Source organism: Cydia splendana, chromosome 15 (assembly GCF_910591565.1).
Source record: "Cydia splendana chromosome 15, ilCydSple1.2, whole genome shotgun sequence".
NCBI lineage: Eukaryota > Metazoa > Arthropoda > Insecta > Lepidoptera > Tortricidae > Cydia > Cydia splendana.
In genome coordinates this window covers 18774918-18800497 of record NC_085974.1, presented here as the reverse complement: position 1 = coordinate 18800497, position 25580 = coordinate 18774918, and the positions used below count along the sequence as shown (strand labels likewise).

Here is a 25580-nt window from a genome sequence, read left to right as displayed (position 1 = left end):
TCATACGTAATATAAACTAATTGTTTAAAGCGTTGGTCAATATATTTTAATAAAAAGACACGTCAAGATCATGGTATAATAATATACTCCGCCTGGTACTCCATTCCCGTCTTTTCTAGGTCACCTAACTGACACGGGCTTACGTCATCATGCGACAGCGCTATATGATAATATGCGATAGCGCTATATATAGCGGCCATGTTGTTGTGACGTAGCCCCGTGTCACTCTGGGAATGGAAGACCATGTTTTATTAGACTATGGTCAAGATTGTTTACCTTCTTTCTTATGCTAAAAAAAACGAACGTGATGTAGATAGTGTTGTGAGTTCAAGTCTCAGCCGAGATACTTGAGTGTATTTTTGCGATGTCACTAACTTGATCATATACCGAGCCGTCTACAAACAACCCCGAATAAACTCACTGCAATTTCGTACAAAGTACCATAGTTTCAAACCTGCACCATAACTTATCCCTGCAGCAAAACTTCTTAAAACAGCACCAAGTAAAACCATTAAAATCACAGCCAAGTCTCACTTAATCTCAGTTGGCACAACAAACAGTCTCGAAAACATTACCCACCCTTCTGAGGCAGTCGGGTAATTAAAGACAAACATGAGCCAAGTGGCTGAGATGTTATGTTGCCAAAGGTTAATACATACTCGTACTACATAGTTTTCATAGTATACAGGTTAACTTTTTTGTCGTACCTAAATCATTATTCCGGCTTCACTGAAATAAATGTTTTCTTTCAACCAAATACGTCATTTTTGACACTGACAGATCAGTATCATATCGGCAACAGATCTAATACCTAACTAAAACTAGAATTAGCCTATTACTCATTTCTTAGTTTAAATAATTTACAATCTAGTGGTCGCATAAAAGAACAGTGAAAGAAGGCTAACAAAGAGAGTGTATAAGGGAGAAGTAGAAGTGATGGGAGGTGGAAGGGGCAGACCTCGGCGGACTATCTCTGATCAGATCGGGGAAATCCTGAATAAAGGCCAGGTCAAGAGCACCCTAAACCGGCAAGCGTGTATGAGGAATGTTATGAAAGTGAAGGAATCGAAAGAGGTATGTCAGGATCGTAGCAAGTGGAAATCCGTGGTCTCTGCCTACCCCTGCGGGAAATAGGCACTGATTGTATGTATGTATGTATGGTCGCATAAAAAGATAGTCAAGACACGATATTAGAACAAAGGGTTTTTACATATTAAATGCATACATAGACAAAAAAGAATTTCTAGTCCATTATTGACCACTACAAAGGGTAAGTGAGAATCTAAACTGTCCAAAAATCACAAAATTGAGCTCATTGCACTTTTATTCCCTAGTGCGAATACTATTGATTGACTATTTCCTCACAAACTATAAATAAACACGACAACATAATAAATTGATACCTTACTTCACACTTCACTGGAAGGGGTAACAACCAGTCATTTCAATATTAACCTTATCTTAATACAACCACGGTTCATTCTAGCTTGATCTATTTTGTTTTGTTCATCGCGTCATGCTAGTACAATATATTGTATACAGTTCATTAGGTCTCTACATTGTGGTTTAGATGAAGGTTTAAAAATGGAGTTGGTAGTCAAATCTTTTGTAAATTCTGATTTTATAGGGGGCTCTATGTGTGAGCATAGAGGAATAAGCATAGAGTGTTCACTCCATACATCAGTTTTGTTACCAAAACGCTTATTTTTTCCGTAGTCGACATCTAGCGTCGAGTAGCGGATTTATCAGTACCGCTACTTAACACTAGATGTCCCAAGTATCGCGACTGACGAAAAGTGTATTGCTCAACAATTTACAATTAATATTACAAGCAGAAGGAGTTGAAAATAGAGTTCCGTTTAACCCGGTTATAATATTAGCTAAAAAATTGTCGAGCATTAGACTTTCCTTTCGTCGCGACATCTATTGTCAAGTTTCGTGGTTTTTCTTTTCAATCTAGCGAATTGCTATTAATACAATTCAACAGGGTTTTTGGAAAACCCGCCAGCAGGCGGAACCTACTTGCACCTAAAATGCTTAAAACGTGTACAAACATCATGAGTTAACCTTTCAATGTAAACATATTATCCCATGTTTGTACAGAAAATACGTGGGAGTTTTAACAGCATACAATTTATGATCACATAAATATAGCGACGTGAGAGCGGATATTGAATTTTCACATCGAGGATAAATAAATGTGCCCATAGTTAAGGAAAAAAAATGCTTTTTATAACCCTTTTTTTAAGTAAGTATCTACATATTCGTATATACATATAGTATAGATAACTGAAACTCGCTTGAAATGTAATACTAATGAACCGAATAATAAAATAAGTTGATGGACCGAATAGTCTGTCATCCGTTTGGAGTCCCTTGATAGTCCCATAACCTGTCATGTGGACAGCGAGCTGCAAAAGTGGGTATGCACTTTTGCAGCTATATGTACAATAGACATAGTGATTTATACTTAAATCAGTTTTTTCGCCGAGAGATATTGCATGTCGGGATTCACGCGATCAAATCTAATAAAATAAAATGTAAGTTATAATTATTATAACCTGTTACCTGTTTATGTGCGATAAAGTGACATACATACATACATACATTATGTTTCACAGCTTCATTCTTTGCGATTTATAGTTAACATAGTGTAGTAGCACCCCCAAGCATCAGCCTTGCACGGTTTTTAAAGTTTTGTACTGGCAACATTTAAAAAGAAAAAAGTTACCCCTTCCACTACTCCCACCTGGCGACGGTTGGAACCACCATTTTTACTTCATTGTTCATTCCCGTGCTCAAGCCTTCGCACGCGTACCTTCCACTTTCAACATGGGGAAACGGAAGAACTAAGAGGAGAATATTAGGAGAAAGATCAAGAAACTGGAGTCAAGATTGCTACGACAGACACGTGGCCGATCTAGAATTATATATTCTTCAGATTCTAGTGAAGCAGATGGTGAGTTACTACATAAGCTGATGAAATTCTATTGGAAATGTGATGCGTTTTTGCTAATTGCGGGCATTGACTGTCACACATAACGTTTGTAACAGCTTCAGGTCAAATTTTAGACCTATCTCAAAGACTGTGATGCGTATTTGCTAATTACGGGCTCTTACTGTCACAATTATGTCTGTTTGAGGTCAAATGACCTGTTTTGAGGATTGTGATGCGTATTTGCTAATTACGGGCTCTTACTGTCACGCTATTCCTTCCTCGGCTCAATTGTACAACAAAATACAGAACGTATTGTTCTTTTCAGACAACATGATAGTTGATTCTGAAGAACGTTATGAGCGAAGCTCGTCACCGCGCGGCCACGTGGCCTCGCCGCCGCCGCCTCGCACCGCAGCGCCGCCGCCAACACCAGCGCCAGACTCGCCGCAGCAACCACCGTCCCAGCCCCCGACGCAACAAGAGCCGCTGCGACCAGCCTCTCCGCGCCCAGGTCCGTCGTCTGCTCCAGATCTACCAGAGACACAAGCCCAGGTACTTTCGTCTTCAGCGGGGGATCAAGAACTCGATGACGACATTTTGCTAATGCTAGGTGATGCTCCAAAACCAGAACTGGCGTTAGGCGACAGCATACACAAGGACGTGGCCAGTAGGTGGCATGAAATCTTACTAAAAGGTTTACAAAAGGAGGTTAAAGAAAAGCCTTTTCAAGAGTACCTCGTGCCCAGCAATTGTGACCTCTTAGTTGCTCCTACGCTTAACGCCGAAGCTAAAGCGGCATTAACAGATAGTTCAATAAAAAGAGATCATGCCATAATGGAAAAACAGAAGCAATTAGGAATTGCTCTGTCTGCTCTGGCGCAGGCCATGGATCAATTGCTTAAACCAGATGCATCTGTGCAAACAATCTTGAAACCAGTCAGTGATGCTTGTCGTATCTTATGCGATAGTCACTACTTAGAAACAAAAACACGTCGCTACTTCGTAGTTTCGTCAATTAACACCGTTCTGAAAGAGACGCTTACTAATACGGTTAGAGACGGTTTCCTTTTCGGAGATAATGTATCTGACAAATTAAAAGCCGCTCAATCTATTCAAAAGTCTGGTGAAACATTAAAACACACACCTAAACCGGTTAACAATCGTTTTAATAAAAATAATTTTGTACTTAACAAAAAGTCGCAGAAAAACAATTTAAACTTCAAACCCCTGCATCAAAGGACGCAGAGCAAGCCCGATGCAGGGCACTACCGGCCGTCGCCGCGCTCCAGCCGCCCGAGCAGCGTCCGCCCCCCACGCTGCTCCTACTCGCCGCGCCGCCGCAGCTACCGGAGCTACAGGAGACAGCTGAACACGAGGTACGGTACGCAGGACGATTACGAAACTATACCCATAAATGGGCACAGATCACTTCTGACCCTACGATTCTTGAATGGACCCAGGGGTATAAGATTCCTTTTACCTGTGCCTACCAGAAGAGATTGTCCTGCTGTTTATTCCAAGACAAGATCGGAAAGATCTGACTATGAAAAAGCTATCAATAAACTTTTAGAAATCAATGCCATTTCAATGTGCGAGCATGATCCCGACGAATTCATTTCTAGTATTTTTCTGGTACCTAAACCAAATGGCGAGAAAAGGTTCATTCCATGGTCTAATAAAACATGGTCTTCCATTCCCAGAGTGACACGCGATTACGTCACAATAACATTGCCACTTTATTTCAACATAACATGTTACATGGGTACATTATACCTATGGTTAATAAGTTAAAATATTTCTTTATAATTTTATAATTTTCATTTATATGTATTTTAGCTTAAATTTTACAATAACACGTCATTTTTAATTACTCGTTAGCAATATCTTCCGATTCACGAAAGAAATTTCAGACTTTCGGGTAATTCTGTTTATACTACTGGCAACACAGGATAGCGCTGTGGACATTTGACAATTCGGATCTAGCTAACTTCATGCCCTGACCGTCATCCTTGTCGAACGCGTGTTAATTGTTATTTCCTTCTCGCTCAGTGTCAGCAGTCGCAGTGTTTTCCAAACTTTTCACGTCGTAAGCTTGGTAATTAATGTGTAACTGTGAATTAGTTTTTTAAACGTTTGTCTTGTATAGATAAATAAAGTTTAATTTAATACATTAGATTTGTTTTATTTTACTATGTTTCTACATAAATAACTTAAAATTAATGCCGTTAAAATAATTTTCACCGTTGGTTTAAATTCTCCCACATTTCAAAGTTTGAGAACCTGTAAACAGCATGATGACGTAGGCGCGTGTCAGTTAGGTCATACGCGAATCTCGGAATGGAGTACCAGGCGGAGTATATTATTATACTATGGTTCATTCTAAATTTAAAATGCCTCAACAAGTTTATCGAAACTCGCCATTTTAAAATGGAAGACTATAGAACCGCGTCTAAATTGATAACTCAGGATTGTTATATGGCTTCTATTGATATTAAAGATGCTTATCTTTTGATTCCTATATATAAACCGCATAGAAAATATCTACGATTTATGTTCAACGATACTTTATTTGAGTTTAATTCTCTCCCATTTGGTTTATGTACCTCGCCATACGTTTTCACTAAAATGCTAAAACCTATAGTCGAATACTTAAGACTTCACAATTATCTGTCGTGTATATATCTGGACGATATATTATGTGTGGGTAGATCTCATGATGAATGTCTTGCAAATGTTACTGCATCCAAATCTTTATTAGAAGATTTAGGATTTATTATTAGTAGCGAAAAAAGTTGCTTTACACCAAGTACAAAATGTAAATTTTTAGGATTTAATTTTGACTCCAAAAGAATGACGTTAAGTTTACCTGACTCAAAAAGAGACAAAATAAAAGATAAGCTTACGACATTTATCCGAATCTATAAATGTAGATTACGCAAATTTGCTAGATTAATTGGTCTTTTAATATCTGCCTGCCCTGCTATACAATATTCTTGGTTATACACTAAACTTTTAGAACGTCATAAATACCTCAGTTTACTTAAACATTCTAACTATGAAGTTTCAATCACAATATCATCTGAAATAAAGGATGACCTGTACTGGTGGATTAAAAATATTGACAATGGTTTTTGTCCGTTCAGATTTAATCAATTTCAATTAGAAATATTTTCTGATGCATCGAAATCTGGCTGGGGTGCATACTGTAATAATCAAAAGGCGTATGGTTACTGGAAAGAGAGTGAACGTATTTTACATATTAATGAATTAGAGTTAAATGCAGCTTTTTTGGCTTTACGGACATTTGCAGACAAAGTTCATAATTGCGAAATTCTTTTAAGAATCGACAATGTTACCGCCATCGCTTGCATAAACAGAATGGGCAGCGTCCAATTTCCTCATTTAAATCGTATTACAAAGGAAATCTGGCAGTGGTGTGAAAGGCGTAAAATTATAATATTTGCATCATATATCAATACTAAGGAAAATTATGAAGCCGACAACCGAGTGGGAACTAAGTAATAATGCATTCGTAAAAATAAAACAAACTTTTGGTATGCCTGAGGTCGATTTATTTGCAAGCCGTTGTAATACTAAGTGTTCTCTATACGTTACCTGGTAGAACGACCCAGATGCATGGACGATCGACGCCTTTACCTTTTCCTGGAAAAATATTAATTTTTACGCCTTTCCACCATTTTCATTGATTTTAAAGGTCATACAAAAAATCATAAATGATAAAGCCGAGGGTATTCTTGTCGTTCCTAACTGGCCCACACAGCCATGGTTCCCTATGTTTTCGAAATTATTAATTGCAGAACCCATTTACTTTCGACCAAGTGCTAATTTGTTAACGTCTCCTTGCAGATCGACTCACAACTTGCACAGGACCCTGTCGTTGATTGCCGCAAAATTATCAGGGACTCGTTATTAAATAGATCATTATCCCCCAGATCGGTTGAAATAATGTTATCTTCACTATCTGATAATACATACAAACAATATGGCCCATGTATCAAAGCTTATATTGATTATTGTAAAACCCAGGGACATGATTATATGAAAATATCAATACCAATTATTATTGATTTTCTGACCCGTATTTTCGATACTGGCGCTAAGTATGGAACGATTAATAATTATAAATCGGCTATTTCATTATTACTAGGTTGCACTTTAAATGATGATCGAATCAAACGGTTTATGAAGGGCGTTTTCAAATTAAGACCGACATTACCCAAATATAATGTAACATGGAACCCGAGTACAGTTCTTAACCACCTGGGCCGCAAATGGCCTAATGATCATCTTAGTTTGGAAACGCTTTCAAAGAAAACACTCACCTTGTTGGCGTTGTGCTCTGCACATCGAGTGCAAACCTTTTCTTTAATAGAGTTGAGTAACGTAAACATGCAAACCGATTCAGAAATAGTTATCAAAATTCCAGCTTTAATTAAAACATCACGACCTTCGTCGTTTCAACCAATTCTCAGACTACCGTTTTTCGACGAACGTCCTGAAATTTGTCCAGCGAGATGCCTTAAAACATACATAAATAAAACAAAGACACTGCGTCATTCTAATAACCATTCTTTATTTGTGAGTTACAAAAAACCGCACAATAAGGTCACATCTCAAACGCTAAGTTCATGGATAAAAACAACACTGCGCGATAGTGGAATAGACACTTCCATATTCACTGCACACAGCACTCGCCACTCTGCCACATCCACTGCCAACAAGATGGGTGTAAGTCTTGACCTGATCCGTAAGACAGCAGGATGGACTGATTCCTCATGTGTATTCGCCAAATATTATCATAAGGAAATAATCACAGATTGTAATCAATTTGCTCGTTCAATTCTCGCTTCTGCCGGAGACCTGTAAATAAAACAAAAATGTGATTATTATTTGATACATAAATATATATAATATGATTGTTATAGAAAAAAGTAAATACGTGTTGTATAAGTAGTAGTGATAAATTATATAAGTAGGTACATTAAACATGTTTAAGATAAACAACTAAAATGGATGTCTGATTATATAATGATAAGCATGATATTTACAAATGTGAATAAATACATGATCTCATATCATTCATGGTTATTACTTACCTGAGTAAATCCTTGGATCCTTGGCGCTTTATTTCACATTGACATGCTCTAAACATCCTACACTATGTTAACTATAAATCGCAAAGAATGAAGCTGTGAAACATAATTGAAGATCAAACGAACTTACCAAGTGAAGTTCGATCGAAATTATGTGAACAGCTTCATTCGACGCGATTTATAACAACCCACCCTCTAATTATAAATATTGGGTACACAATATTAACGCCCTACCCACATTAATATAGGTAGATGTGAAATAAATGCGTTCAAATTATGCTGTAAACAAATGAAGTAAAAATGGTGGTTCCAACCGTCGCCAGGTGGGAGTAGTGGAAGGGGTAACTTTTTTCTTTTTAAATGTTGCCAGTACAAAACTTTAAAAACCGTGCAAGGCTGATGCTTGGGGGTGCTACTACACTATGTTAACTATAAATCGCGTCGAATGAAGCTGTTCACATAATTTCGATCGAACTTCACTTGGTAAGTTCGTTTGATCTTCAATTAACACTACAATGTATTAAAGTCCCCCGCCGCGTCTGTCTGTTTGTATGTTGGCGATAATCTCTAAAACTACTGAACGGATTTTCATGTGGGTTTCACCTATTAATAGAGTGATTTTACAGGAAGATTTAAGTGTAGAGTATAATTTGTTAACTTGTGCGAAGTCTGGGCGGGTCGCTAGTATATCGTAAGACCATAACTTTAAACCAAAACAAATATCTAAAAATATAAAACTTCTCAAAAAAGTATCAAAACAGTACTTAAAAACCATTACAAAAATGCTCAAAACAGCCACGGCACAACAAAGGAGTTCTCAAAGTTTCCAACAATGACCGCCATCATTATTCAGTGGCTGTCAAAAAAAGGCGACTGTCAAAAATCACAATAGGATGCTGTTGACACCGCAGATAACGCGAACAACGGGCCCGCATCGAAGATGCCGTGTTTTGGTCCGTTTGAGGATGTTTGCGGTTTACACTGGATTATTCGGCGTTTTCTTCTTTTTAGGTACCTATATTTTTCATACTTACACAAGATTTACAAAATGTACGAGTAATTAAAAATTAAAACAATCAATCCACTAAAACAAAACATGCGGGTAATGCGGCCAGCCTTCAGTACGGCTACCACCAGTTTTGACATTGACATAACGCTCACGTTTACGTAACTTACTTTCTATGCATCTCGCTCGTACTCGCATATGCGAGCAATAGTGGAAGCGAGATGTACAGAAAGTAAATTACGTAGACGTGAGCGTTATGTCAATGTTAAAACTGATGGTAGAGGCTCTGGGCAGCCTACCAAGCGACTACAACTTAGGTCATTTTTTTAAAGTATTTAGTGTTTTTATTCTGCTATAAAAATGTTATTAAATAAAGAATGGACAAAACATTATCTGCAATATATTACTTTGGCTGTTTGTGAGAATTGTCAACAATATTCCGTAATAAAAAAAAATATCATCGTATTTTGGCCACCCTGTATCTGATGGTACTTACACATAGCACTGGTGATAGCGTACATTGAAAATAATATTTAATTTGTATGAAAAAAAGAAAATCTAAAGACTTCATTATTTTCAAAAGTTTTTGAACAAACGTTTTATTGTTTGAGAAGTACTAAGTACATACAAGATCTATGTTTTAAGAGCCTATCAACGTGCACACTATAGCCTTACTGCTAAATAATCGTGATTATTTAAATTTAACGAAGGATATTTAAAAAAGGGGGCCGCTACGTACTGTGTTTTGTATTTAAGTATCTTTTGAATACATCAAACTAGTTTCTATGTTGCTGGTTTCGTCGATCTATGAACTCAAAACAATAAAACCGGGCAAGTGCGAGTCGGACTCGCGCACAAAGGGTTCCGTACCATAATGCAAAAAACGGCAAAAAAAAAAACGGTCACCCATCCAAGTACTGACCCCGCCCGACGTTGCTTAACTTCGGTCAAAAATCACGTTTGTTGTATGGGAGCCCCACTTAATTCTTTATTTTATTCTGTTTTTAGTATTTGTTGTTATAGCGGCAACAGAAATACATCATCTGTGAAAATTTCAACTGTCTAGCTATCACGGTTCGTGAGATACAGCCTGGTGACAGACGGACGGACGGACGGACGGACAGACGGACGGACGGACGGACAGACGGACGGACGGACGGACAGACGGACGGACGGACGGACAGCGGAGTCTTAGTAATAGGGTCCCGTTTTACCCTTTGGGTACGGAACCCTAAAAACGGCCGTTTTAACTTTGGACGCATATATTGACGAATCCAACAACATATAAACTAGTTTGATGTATTCAAAACATACTTAAATACAAAATACAGTAGCCTCGCGGCCCCCTTTTTTAAAATATCTTTCGTTAAATTTAAATAATCACGATTATTTAGCAGTAAGGCTAGTGTGCACATTGATAGTCTCTTAATTATTTGCTCATGTTACAGGAGACACCCTGTATAATAGTTTTACGGCGCTGTAAAACTGTTATTGTTTTACAGCGCTCTTACTGATATTCTCGTAACAAAGTACCCACGATTCTGTTCATAACTCGTAGCCCACCATTACCTGCTGTTTTCGTTCCCTCCTAATTGTTATTTTATCGTTAATTGTTTTTTTACGAGTTATAATTGAATGTTTAATAAGCTTAATTGTTTTATGTTCGCGCGAAATTGGGTCTATTCATTTGATTTATTACGTATTTTTTTATTTTTAAGAGTGGCGGGAGTGTGCATCGGATGGGACCAAATGGCGAGAAAGAGGGGAGGCCTTTGCCCAGCAACAGGACACTCTTTTAGGCTAAAAGAAAAATATTAGCTTCTCCCATAATGCAATCTATAAAATTCATCTCTTATTTTTAACCAAGTTTGATTGGATCATTACTCATAATGTTTACCTACTTAATGTAATTAGATCCGATATTAAGATGAGTAATGATCAAACCAAATTTGATCAGAAATTACAAACGAAAATTATTTTCATAAATAGCATTATGCGAAAAGCTAATATTCATGTACCAACAGTGATAGAAAAACGATTTTGATAGCACACTCAGTGCAAATGCTATTTCAATTTTCAAACATCAACCTTTTATTAAATTATGACGTATAAATAACACTTGCACTGCGAATGCCATCGAAATCGTTGCAGACTTATCTTGGTGTAACTCTACCGCAATCTTTTGCAGTGAATTATGAAAGAGATGCTGATGATATGTTGTAATACCTTAATTTAACAACGTTCACTTATTTAAAAAATACCTGTAGGGCTACGATGGTCAGCTCTTTATCATTTGTCACCATGCCTGTCACGTTCTAACAAATAAGTAAGTGCAAAAGTGACGCATGGCATGACAGGTGATAAAAATGCGACCATGATACCGCTTCTGAAGCCAATATGAATCACAAAAATGTGTCGGAAATAACTTTGGCCTAATTCATTTTAAATTCACTCGGAACTGTGTAACATCGCCTAAATTGAATACCCTCGTAGTCACAAATGTCAAATATAACGTAGCAAACTTTTTGTTCCGTCGTTAACGCACTTAACCTTTTCAACTCCACGCTGACATGTCAACTGCATCCGTTCGTCACGTAGTAAACTTTTTGCGCAAAACCAGTCCTTATTCACTTGGAACAAGGTCCTGGTTTATACTGGGTATAGTAATGTGTGATCTACATGCAAATAGAGCCTTTATTATGTAGGGTACAAGGTTGTTATATGCAGTGAGTAAAAGTTGCGGCGTCACGATGGTGTGATGAGTACTGTTGAAACTTGAAATGATGACAAGTCTTGGTTGCTAAAATAATGAGTGTTCATTATACATAGTAAAAAGTCAGAGACGTGATATAAAATTAAATATTTGTTTTACGAGCCATTTGGCTACGGATCGCCCTGTTTTTAGTCATTAAGTGTGTGCAAAAACTCTTCACGGCTTTAAAAACCTGCTGGTCATCACAAGAAAAAAAAACGATTGAATGCTAGCTGACCGCTCTAAAGACCGCGTCAAACCGTTGCGGACTTTTTTAAGTAAAGGGTTTCGTATAAAGGCTTTAAATTAAATAAACACGTTTGACCAACCATCTGCGGCAGTCGCACCCTCAGTCCCTCCCGAGGGTAAGGGCTCAGTTAATATTTTATCAGGGCCTTCTTACTGGCTTGACGGAGAATTGTTTCGCGTAACGTGGAGATAGAGATATAAATGGTGCGATGGCTACAGGAATTACTTTGTACATCTCGGAGTTCAGGGAAGGAATGGAAACGAATTTTAAATGAATGGAAGTACAGACAACAATACGTTTAAGGGAAGTAATTAATTGCTCAGACAAAAAAAATATTTTGGTTAACAGAAAAATCAGATGTTCACAAAGGGTTAGGTATGTTTGAGTTTTTAAGCGAATCTGATTTTTCTGCGGATCAAAACATCATTTTTTTTGGCAACCAATTGACAATGTTTTATACTGCAAATAAGATGTTTTGAGAGTAATGGCAAATCAATATTAATTTGATAACAGCTTTATTGTGACGAAACTTTGATGAAACGGTTCTTTTCTAAGCATTTTATTTTTAAATTTTGATGTGATTGTTTCCTAGTAAAATACGCATGCTCTTAAATTTATTTTACAGTATGTGCCTATTAATCATTTTAACATTATTAAACGAAGATTTTTTCTGCCAGAAGATGCCAGTTCCATGCGCGTATGTCCTGAATACCTCAGCGTTACCATCGGCAATGCGTTGATCCTCGCAAGTGCCCGTTTAATTGAAGGCTGAGCAGATTAGGACCCTTATTTATACTGTACATGTCAATTCAATAGACTTACGTTTGCCCGCTTTTGCATAATGGAGTTGTGCTAAGAAACCACGCGTGAGTATGTTTGTGCGAATAGGATGGCCAAGTGCGAGTCGGACTCGCGCACGAAGGGTTCCGTACCATTACGCAAAAAACGGCAAAACAATAAAAGTTTGTTGTATGGGAGTCCCACTTAATATTTATTATATTCTGTTTTTAGTATTAGTTGTTATAGCGGCAATTTAACAGAAATACATCATCTGAGAAAATTTCAACTGCCTAGCTATCACGGTTCATGAGATACACCCTGATGACAGACAAACAGGCAGACGGACAGACAGACGGCCAGACGCACAGTGAAGTGTTAGTAATAGGGGCCGGGCTTTTATTTTTACCTTGATTTTGACAGATCACGGTGTTGGCGATAGTAAATTATTACATCTTGACCCTGTCGCTGCTAGTTTTTTTATCATATAGGAGGCAAACGAGCAAACGAATCGCTTGATGGTAAGCAATTACCGTCGCTCCAAGAAAACCTACAACACCAGAGGGAATACAAGTGCGTTGCCGGCCTTTAACATGGAAGTACGAAATTATTTTGTTGTAAGTTAATTTGTAAATTTTTCTTTTTTTTTTGTCTATGGTCATTAACCGCAAGATTAATTATACAATGATATTAATGATTGTAAAGATACAACGATTCACGGCCCGATTCGAACTTTAAGATACGTCAATTAATAGATCTAAAAATGATATGGATTAGGTATGTCAGTGTCAAATGTGACGTTTCTTCAAACAAAACGTCACTTTTGACACTGACACATCTAATCCATAATGTTTCTAGATCTATTGATTGACGTATCTTGAAGTTCGAAACGGGCAGTCATACTAGTTAGAACACATCACAAAACAACCAGAAAAACAAACAGCCCCTAAATATCCTTACAACCCAGCATATATAGCCATTATATGCCCTTATTTTTCTGTCCGTCAATAATTTTGCTTAACATCTTCAAAACAAGAAGTAGGCAAGTTTTCGACCCCCAACCTTAATAAATCGGGTACGGAACCCTCGAGGCAGAATAAAACTTGTCACCTGTATGGATCCCCGGGATTTATTACGGACCCCTAATACAACTTGTAGAATAGATGAAGAACTTTCGGAAATTCCATGTTTGAATTATGGATTTAGGGGTTTTTATGGCTTTTTCTTTTTTTTCATGTTATTTTTTTTAATTTTTTTTTAAATGCATTATTGGTACTGGCCTTAACCTTATGATAAAACGACACAACTTTATTGAGCTTGACCTCAGTATTTTCTCTATCAGAATGTAACTATTTGACTATTGAAAGAAAGGTCTTTCAGCGATATAACCTTGTATTTAGAAATGGAATTTCTATCCCAAAAATCTTTTTAGTTATTAATGCCAGCTACGGGCATTGCCAATATTCCATCTGCTTTAACATCCAAAGCATGAGGTTTCTCAGCTTCCGATACTAATAGGATTTGAAACAGCTTTATACCTAGCCCTCAATGTCAAGGTCTATGTATTAGGCCATCTACCTAAACTCTATTATCCGAAGAGACATGACTTACTCCGAACGACCTATTAGACAGTATCTTGGACTTGGAATTTGACTTTGCAACTGATTATATGTGTAGGTGTGTCAAGTGCCTAAGGCGGGCGGACTTCACTGGGATTGACTGATCTTATTACGGCGCAGACTGCAGTGCTTCTAGCTTCATCTCTGAACATAGTTTATATATAGATTAGTTTCTCAGGAAAGTTACCTATGTTATTTCAACAACTATCCTATCTTTGTGGACATACATACTTTATATATAATTAAATAAAAAATAAGTTCAAAAACTAAAACCCGACTACTGCAAATCGCGCTCTAAAAAGTATGAAACAAGATAGAATTCTTATCTGAAATTATCATACAGAAATTTACAGAGATATTCAAAGGATCGCCGTGGACGTGTGCCACGATTATAAACTTGAAGGTAAAGTGGCATACGACCACGCCACGGCTATCCCCTGAATCTCTGTAAATATATAAAAAAATGATAACTCTTATAATTTTCCTGTATGATAATTTCAGATAAGAATTCTATCTTGTTTCATACTTTTTAGAGCGCGATTTGCAGTAGTCGGGTTTTAGTTTGTGAACTTATTTTTTATTTAATTAATTTTGGGGTCAGGATTTCGTTACTTACTAATAATATTTGAAGTCACTTTATACTAGTATTACTTTTGCGAGGGCGTTCTCAGTACAGAAATGCACGCAGAGCGCCGCATATATCGGGCTACGCCCGACAACCTTTGGCATGAAGGCGCCTTATCCGGCGCCTGGCTTTGGAACACGTACAGCGAGCCTCGTACGTCGGGCTACGCCCGACTCTTTTAGTATGAGGGCGCCGAAGGCGCCCGGCTTTGGAACACGTACAGCGAGCCTCGTACGTTGGGCTACGCCCGACTCTTTTAGTATGAGGGCGCCGAAGGCGCCCGGCTTTGGAACGCGTACATCGTGCCTCGTGCGTCGGGCTACGCTTGACTCTTTTAGTATAGGAGCGCCGAAGGCGCCCGGCTTTGGAACGCCTACATCATGCCTCGTACGTCGGACTACGCCCGACTCTTTTAGTATGAGGGCGCCGAAGGCGCCCGGCTGTGGAACGCGTACATCATGCCTCGTTCGTCGGGCTACGCCCGACTCTTTTAGTATGAGGGCGACGAAGGCGCCCGGCTTTGGAATGAGTACATCATGCCTCGTACGTCGGGCTAAGCCCGACTCTTTTAGTATGAGGGCGCCGAAGGCGCCCGGCTTTGGAACGCGTACAGCGAGCCTCGTACGTCGGGCTACGCTCGACTCTTTTACTATGAGGGCGCCGAAGGCGCCCGGCTTTGGAACGTGTACAGCGAGCCTCGTACGTCGGGCTACGCCCGACTCTTTTAGTATGAGGGCGCCGAAGAATTCGAATTTCCTACCAGATAAATTAATGTTTTATTGGGTGCATGCAAGCAAAGCCGGGTGCAAAAGCTAACAATATGTATATATTTGAAATGTGCTAATTGAGCTCTTTCAAATGATATACAACACGTCATCATTACTTATTTTTATTTTTATGGTTCGTGACTTTATGACCTCTAGAGGGCGCCGTGTTCATTTTTTTGTCACGTCATATAGCCTATAACCAGCGGACGATTAAGACGGTTTGAATGACATGTCGTTTGTCAAATTTCAAATACTTTAGAAGTTATGAGGGAACAGATGAACATACATACATACATACATACCTACAAACATACCGGTCAAAATCATAACCCTCCTTTTGCGTTGCCGTAGTCGGGTAAAAAGTGACATTTCCTGATCAAAGTTAATGAAACATTCTCAAACGCTTCAAGTGGCAACGAAATCCAGAATTCTTTGCCCCAACAAATACATAGAATTAAGATGGGGAGTGATTTGGCCGATAATAGCTTTATGTGCGTACACACGGAGATAGGAGGTGCGGGCGTAATCCTGCCACCGGGAACTGTATAGAGCAGACAAAAAGATTAAACTATTTGCTAGATTTTGAAGGCCACGGCAATTCCATCATCACTACATAGCTGGTTGGCAGTCTTCAAATGTGTGCTTCTGCAGAAGGTTTCTGCCTTGCACAGCTTAGCTATTGTTAAATCTGAATCAAGTTCGTGTCTTCGTAAGTTGAGATTACCAAACCGATGTGAATCTGTTTTCAAATTCATACAGTTATTAGGCTTGTAATAGGGACATGGCGGTGACGCGAATTAGAGCCAGCATTTGAAGATTTGGATGCACAGGAAGTTTCGACGTAAGTGCGTTTTCAACGGATGAGGGATCAATTTGCATGTGGACTGAGCTGTTGACTGTGAAAAGTACTGTCACTCGCGTCATTTCTGGAATATTCCGGACCGATACGACCTTCAAGGAAAGAGCGTACCTATTCCCATCATAATTAAAGGCTAGCAACGCACATCCAACCCCTCTGGGTGTTGCAGGTATCCACAGGCGATGGTAATCGCTTACTGTCTGGTTAAGACTGGTCTTTAACCTCATATATCATAAAAACAAACATTTAATTGCATGTCAAAGTAAGCATATTATAAATTGTTTTAAACTTAAATTTTGTTATATCTACTCCATTAACATCTCCACTTCAGAAGGGCCGGTAAGATCTGAAGGAATCTTAAGACCCTTTTGGGGAATAAGACGGACGAGTCCAATAAATTGGAGGGCGAGTCCACTTTCGGGGAGCCCGGCGTTAAATTACTACATCGAAGGGCTCACTTCGACATTTTAAACGTGACATCACTTTATTATAGTCGTATAACAACGGTGATGTAATTTTGTCCAAATTGCAATGTTCCTTAGGCTCCAAACTATGTAAGGTGGTGGTACTGGTGCTCGACGCGGTCCCAGTACATGTCATCTTGAAACTTAAGTCATTGTCAATAGAGGTGACAGCAAGGTGTCATCTATTGGGCATTAGCATGTTGAGCACTAGTACCACTACACCACCTTATGTACTTTAGATAAAGTACAAGAAATTGATTCACTCAAATAAATGTAGGTACCTTACGATTCTGGTTGGATTATTCCTTTCTTAGAGAATTCGTCAGATCGCCCTCATCTGCTACTTCTCATATGGCAAGCTGTCATTAAAACGACATGAATATCTCCCTTCCAATTGCAGGCCACGGATCTAGATGCACTTTAAGATAAAGGTGTAAGGGTCATTATGGCTTGATCTGGTCGTCAAGAGCTGTGTAATTTATTCTATGATACGGCGGGATTTCGTGTCTGGTCTTTATTGCTCGTGTGATTGTGCAGGTAACGTATACGACTGCATTTAGTGGTGAAACAAGAGTTTTGTTGAGGCTTTACATACATACCTTGTGTATTCAAATTCAAAAATGTATTCTGTAAGTATACCTCAGGGACTCTTTCACTAGAATGTTAACAAAGGTTTGGAAAGCTTTTGAAATTTGTAAATAAGCGAGTATTTAAATATATTTCACAGCTAAGTGTTATTCATAAACGCCTTACTGGCCTGAATTATAGCTATTAATCGTTTGAATTTATCTGTGATTTTGACTTGTGTATTTTTATGTATTTGTAAGACAGTGATAAAACATAATTTAACTATATCAGGCCCGTAAAGTTTTATGAATAAGGGGGTAAGGTTTTATTAATTGAAGCAATATGTCGTAAAGCCAAATAAGTTAAATATCAACCCGTTTTATTCATAAAACATAGATATTATTATTTGTTAAATTGTACTTCTTTCTACCGAACACGAATATCTTAATAACGGACAGGGTTTGATACGGCTTGATAGATAGAAAGAAACAGCATTTCAGACTAAAATAGCAATGATTATGAAAAAAAAAGATAATTTTCGTAAGAAAACGTATTCTTCGAGCAAGCTGACTCTGCACCGACTTTGGGCCCGATTCGGATTTTGAAATAGACATCTATTAGACATCACCAAGATACGATAACGATATGTTTGAGATCTAACCTGTCAAATTTGACATTTGCGCGATTCTGGAGATACTGTTGAACGATTTCCACAGGATATGACTTAGAGATCCAATTCACATCTAATAGATATCTTACTCTATCTAACGTAAAAGTGACATTGGTTGCCCGAATTGCGCTGCAAAAGAGAACTAGTTGATATCTAAACTATAACGTATCTAGAATGGATCTAGTACGTGTCGTCTCTTGTGAATATCTTGAAGTTCGAATACGGCAGTTTGTAATAACAAAGTGTGAAAGTGTCACCAGTCACCATAAACCTTAAATTTCTATGAAAATGTGACGTCAAATAGTCACTTTGTCTCGAAAAAGTCTGTGAAGAGACCGAAGAGTTAACTTAGACAGACTTTATACCTCTCACGATATTTTATTGAAGCACACTATAGTAATAAACTTTAAACCACAAAGCTCATCTCGAGAGCAAACTTGTCGCAACGTCTCAAACCTAGCGTAAGTACAACAGTTTTGAACAGCTTAGCAATATTCTGCCGAAATTATGTTGGCATATTGGTACCGCTTATTTGGGTTTAGCACATGTTTTGGCAACAACAAGTTTGCATTATATTAAACATTAGTTAGACATTGAGTGCACTTCTGTGTGAAATAACTAAAACTTTGGTACTTAAATTTAATTAAGAAGATTAAGAGGGTAGGGTAGGTTTTGTTTTTAGAGTTGTATTAAATGTTACAAGTTAACTTTCGAATTTTCGGAAAAAAATTCGTTGAACCTAAAAAATCTACCCTACATTTTGAAGTGAGATTTATTGGCATATAGTGAGCTCTCTATGTCTAAAAATCACAAACGGCCTCCTAGCCTAGTCGACAGTGACCTTGCCTACGAAGCAGCAGGTCCTAGGTTCGAATCTTAGTACCTACCTAAAGTCATTTATTTGTGTGATAATCACAAATATTTGTTCCTGAGTTAAGGATGTTTTCTATTTTTTTTTAAGTATTTACACAACACAAGCATTACTGTGGGACTAGGTCATCTATGCAAAATTGTGCTATAATATTTATTTATTTAACGTCACAATAAAGCGAAATGGCCGCCACTCCATTAACCGTCCACACATGGGCGGAGCGACTGTCGCCGCGCGTGAGGAATGTGCCCGCGACGCGCCCACGACATGTCCCGTCATGAATACTAAGATGGCCTATTGTGTCTGACTGATTGAAATGTTCAAACAGTGCTTGGTTTCTATGAGATTTAAAGTTAAGCATGTGTGTGTGTGTTCATCCCTACTTTTACTTTGCAAATAAATATCTTTATCTTTTATCTTTATCTTTGCGGCAAAAAAGGCCGCCCCTGTGCACTGGCAGTTTAAAATAAGATTGCGTCTTTTTCGAAAATGAAACAACTGTGTTTCTGACGCTAACGTTCTTGAGTATGTAACTTGCCGAACTTTGAAATTCTAAAGTGTCATACCATAAACCCGAAGGTAGGTAATGTCATGTTCGAAACATCGGACGAAATAATAAAAATAAATGAACGCCATTAAATCCTGTGTCAATTTAAATTATAAATGAAAATCGTGTTTGTTTAAATAATATATTTTAGTTATCAATCTGATCATCCATTTCTTATTATTTACTTTCTTATCTTCATCTTCAGAACCAATGACACCATCTCCATGAATTTTCAAAGCATTTTTTCTATTTACCTTGGCTTTTTCTGTGATAATATCAATGTCGACTTTTGTCTTTATATTATTATTAAACCATTGATTAAAACACTGCGAATGTCGGTGTCCTAAACACGATAAAGATTAATTTTATTATTCAATCAATAATTATGATTTTTGATTATGAATTATTCCTGTGGAACTTAGTTCTGTAGAACAAGTTAGTGCTAGAGAGTACTTGGATTTACAAGTAAACCAAGATTGTCTTAATAAAAAAACGCATCCATTAAATAACGTCCATGAAAGCAAAATTCTACTCCAACTATGAATAACCTTTGCACAATTGCCGGCCCTAAATTACTGCAGGAAATGTTGAGATATTTGTAGATTATGCACCCCCAGGCAAATATTATTGTTTGCTTCAGACATGAAGCTACATGTATACGTAGGTACAGAGTTGTGCTCTGGGCTGAATTACTGCAAGATGAATTTGGGCTACTGTATGTTAAGATACATCACAGCGATAGAATAACCGCAGTTAAATTAAAGACAGAAAATAGAAACTCGCTTATAGTTCAAATTTACATGCCGACCGGCAGCCATCCTGATCAAGAGATAGAAGAAATATATAATAACTTAGATTCAATATTAGATGCAGCAGACGAAAAAGATAATTTAATAGTAATGGGTGACTTTAATGCTGTTGTAGGAGAGAAAAAATAAAGTAATATAACGGGGCAATTCGGACTGGGTAAAAGAAATCGGAGGGGGGAGAGACTTATCCAATTCTGCAAGGAAAATAATATGGTGGTACTAAACACGATGTTCGATCAACCTAAAAGAAGACGGTATACATGGAAAATGCCGGGGGATATCGGAAGATACCAGCTAGACTATATCTTAGTAAAAAATAGAGATAAAAACACAGTAACGACATGTAAAACATTACCAGGTGCAGATATTAATACAGACCACAACCTACTTATAAGTAAGCATACGTTTGAAGTAAAGAAAACACGTAGAAAACATAAACCCAAGAAAATTGATCTCACTAAGTTAAAAGATAAGAAGAGCAATAATTCAGTGCAATTTAGTAATATGATAGGCGATAAGTTAGCTCAAAGCAAAGATTTAGATAGAAATATAGATAATAACGTAAAATTAAACGACCGTTGGAACAATATAAGAGATATAATTATGGATTCGGCAGAAACCTGTTTAAAGAAAGAAAAAATTGTTCCTCGGAAGAAATGGCTGAACTCGGAAATAATAGATCTCATGATAGATAGAAGAAAGTATAGAAATAAAGAAGATGATGATAGCATAGAGAAATATAAACGAATAACTAATGTAATCACAACTAAATGTAGGAACCAGAAACAAAACGACCTGGAACAAAGTTGTAAGGAAATAGATAAATATATGAAAAAAGGCAAGGCAGACAAGGCATACAGCATAATAAAAGAACTCAATAAAAACTATAAGTCAAGAAGTACAGCAGTATTGGATGAAGATGGTAATATTATAATTGATAACAAGAAAATAGTGGAGAGATGGAAGAGATATATCGAAGGTTTATATGATGGGGACGGTCTAGAGGTCAACGATTTAGAGCCAGAGAGTAATGTAGCGGAATTAGATTTAGGTCCAGAAATAATAAAAGAAGAATTTTATTTGGCAATTAAAAGCATAAAAAGTGGAAAAGCGGCTGGTAATGATGGTTTATACATAGAATTAATAAAATACGCAGAATGTGATATTTTAAGAAGCGAACTTTATGACATAATAAATAGAATATACAAGACAGGAGTAATCCCGAGAGATTTTCAAGTAAGTAAAACGGTTACACTGCCAAAAAAGCTAAACACTCTACGCTGCGAGGAGCACAGGACGTTAAGTTTGATATCTCACGCTTCTAAAATACTATTAACAATAATCCAAAATAGATTAAAAGCAAAGATTGAAAGTCGATTAGGACCAGATCAATACGGTTTTAGAAGGAATAAAGGAACAAGGGAGGCTATCTTAGCACTGCGGATGATCATAGACCGGCGTATGGATTTGGGTTTGAATACGCACGTTGCCTTCATAGATTTAGAAAAGGCTTTCGATAAAGTAAACTGGAAACTTATGATGAAAACGCTGAAAGAAATAGGAGTAGATTATAGAGATAGAAGAGTAATATACGAGCTATATAGAGACCAGGAAACTTTAATTCAGATAGGGGAAGAAAAGGAAAGCATTAAGATCAAACAAGGAGTAAGACAGGGGTGTCCACTTTCGCCATTAATTTTTAACGCCTTCATAGAAAACTCCATTACCAAAATAATAGAGAAGGACCAGGGTGGAGTCAAGTTCAACGGGAACAAGATACATTTCGTACGCTATGCTGATGATATAGCAGCATTCGCAGAAGACAGTGAACAACTAGAACTATTGCTTAACAATATGAACTCAATTTTACAGGAATCAGATTTAAAAATTAATATCAGCAAAACAAAAATCTTAACAGCATCAAAATTATATACGAGACACAGACCAATTAAACTAAATGATACTATTTTGGAACAAGTCGATAGCTTTAAATATCTCGGGAGTATCATTAATAATAAATCAAGATGTAGTCAAGATATCATTACTCGAATCGCAATAGCCAAACAAGCCTTCAACAATAAAAAACATATTTTCAAATCAAAAATGTCTACTAACACTAAAAAACATTTTATTAAATCTTACATCTGGAGCATCGCCTTATACGCCTGCGAAACGTGGACACTGACACAAAGAGAGAGAGAAAGATTAGAAAGCTTCGAAATGTGGTGTTGGCGGAGAATGGAAGGGATTAGTTGGACGGAAAAAATATCAAATGATAGGGTTCTAGATAGGATTAACGAGAAAAGAAATATAATAGCGACAATAGAAAATAGAAGAGGAGTACTAATTGGACATCTGCTACGACACGACATGCTCCTAAAGAACATCATAGAAGGAAAAATAGAGGGAAAGAGAGGAAGAGGAAGACCGAGAATAAATTATTTCAACCAAATAAAAGAAAAGGTTCAGGTCGTGTCATACCAGAAGGTTAAGGAGTTGGCAGAGGACCGGACGAGTTGGAGATTGCTCCACCGACAAGAGCACAGCTCTTAAATATAAAGAAGAAGAAGTATGTTAAGATAAGATAAGATAGGATAAGATGTTTATTTGTATAGTCATGTACATGGGATGTTATTAAAGTTATACAGGAAGCTTCCATGACACCCTATCAGGGCACACAAATTGTCTTATATCTAGCTTAATATGCTTGCTATTATTATTAATAGGCCATGCTTGCTATTATTATGTATAATAGGTGCAATTTAAGGTTGTATTTTCTTCTGAGGACTTGTTAAATTTTATTCCAGTTTAAATACAAACAGCACAAGTGGCTAAGTGGGTGAGATGTTGCGTTCAGATAATATTGAATATATCTTCCTACTTACTGTTCAAAGCCAATACAAATTATATAGGACTGACTGTACTTTATTTTCCATAGGCAACTAATTATCACCGAGAATTCTAACAAACCCAAACACAATTAATTTGCGTTGTTTTATCACAGAGTTTCCAAGTCAACCTCCTGTCTCCACCATAAGATCAGCTCCATGTCGTCATAATGCATTATCACCCGATTTACATATGTATGCAAAATTTCAGCTCAATCGAAAATCAGGAAATGGTTCAAATTTAGCGTCAAAGATTTGACCCTCACTAAGATACCTACTAACAGGACAAGTTAAATAAAAGCTTGTAAAAACGAAAAACATCTCAACAATGAACGCGTAAAAATGAAATCATACATACCGCACAATATAAAAAAGAATTTATAAACCAGATCAATGGATGAATGGAGGAAATTAGCGGCTGATTCCACGCTTATTACCGGCACAAAGAAGCCTCGGACAAGCCACAGTGTACAGTAAGAACAGAAGGCAATGATCTCAAAGTACTCAGGGCACAATGGAAAGATAAAATCCACTTCGTTCGCGTAGACTGTACAATCATATAATGGTTACCTACTTTTATGAAAAGTAGCATAACAATTTAGACAAAATACGTTTTAATATATGTAATATGTTTGAAAGCAAAAGATACTTCGTAGAATCTCTCGTTTGTGCAGGCAGTACTTTTCTTTTGACAATCTTAACTCTGGCGTTCTGACGAATATGTTGCGTTATTTTTTACCGAGTATTTACATATAGCAACATCCATCCATCCGTTGTTCAGTTTGGTGGTAAGGTTGTCAAAATATAAAGTGAGCCGATATCTCGACACAAGTTTGAACAAGATCAGCTCACTTTATGTTTCGTCAACTTCACCAATAATAATAATTGATTATCGCCGAAGTTATTTAGGTCAACTGAATTCCAAGCTAACTATTGTTTGCAAATTTCACCTAAGCAAAGTAACAAATATTTTGGGTCAAATAAAAACTAGTAAAAAAATTAGTCCTGACTTTTATATGACATTATTTTCCAAAGTTAAATTACTGTTTTTCTCTACATTGCGCTTGTCATTCGCACGATATTTCTCTCCTATAATTCAGTAGGTCGTTTGTACGATTGTTCCCTTATTAGCGTCCTTACCCGACTGCGCCAGTGAGGGTGATGTTTTTAACAGAGACGTCAGCAGAGCATACGCCGTTAGGAACAGACGTGTAATGTGGCGGAATAATGCGTTGTGAGGAAAAACATTAGTAATCTGTTAACGCGTAAAATGTACATTTGATTATGGTTAACGGCATTTTTTATATCGGGTGAGGTCTGTCTTGTGGTAGGAAAAAAAATTACACTCTTTAGAATATCTGCTTTTACTTAGGGTGGTTTTACATTAAGGTAAGGTGGGGTAAGACTATCACTGAGGTAAAAGAAAATAAGTCTTACCCCACCTTACCTGAAAGTTTTTTTTTATGCGCGTTAACGGTTGTTTTCACAGTGTTACTCGCCTACATGCGCTTCCAAAAACGAGCTCATACGTAAGACGCACGTCTAAAATTTAAAACGCACATCATTTTATTAATGTTCTTAGTTTACATTAAATACAGGTCGTAAGCAGTAATAGTTTTAATAAGCTCCGTGAGTACGACCTCATGTGAGTTGGACGATTCGAGAATCTGTCTAAATAAGAAACTGGAAAAGTCAGGATTCAACCTATTTGGTAACCTACGTCCAAACCTATTTATTTGTTCAAGTAACCACCCGTATTTTAATCAGAACTTTGCAAAGTTTAAAACACAAAAGTCCACTTCCAACAATAAACCAGTCAAAAGCTTAACCCCAAACTCAAAAGAACAATCAATAACCTTAAACAAAACTCGATAGAACCTTATTACAAACCCAATACGTCATTAAATCCCTTGACAGATTTACGTGGGGTAAAAACAAATGAAACACTCGACCACACATTCGCATCTCACGTAACTCGTAGTTACAAAATTGACCTTATGTAGTATATCTTAGAGTTTACATTTCAATGAGCGGATTTATAACACAGGCGTTTCGAT

The 25580-nt window shown here is 37.3% G+C and overlaps 2 protein-coding genes across 2 annotated transcripts in view; one reads left to right on the top strand and one right to left on the bottom strand.

The window, feature by feature from the left end:
- Window positions 1-25580, bottom strand: part of LOC134797819 (uncharacterized) — a 644098-nt gene that overhangs the window by 418829 nt on the left and 199689 nt on the right. The window lies entirely within an intron of this gene.
- LOC134797343 (uncharacterized) lies at window positions 3269-6900 on the top strand. Its single transcript, XM_063769565.1, has 2 exons — window positions 3269-4570; window positions 6892-6900. The coding sequence occupies exons 1-2, from the start codon at window positions 3269-3271 to the stop codon at window positions 6898-6900; spliced, it is 1311 nt and encodes a 436-aa protein (XP_063625635.1).

Coding starts and splice junctions, on each gene's coding strand:
- LOC134797343 (XM_063769565.1), top strand. CDS start 3,269: ATGATAGTTGATTCTGAAGAACGTTATGAGCGAAGCTCGTCACCGCGC.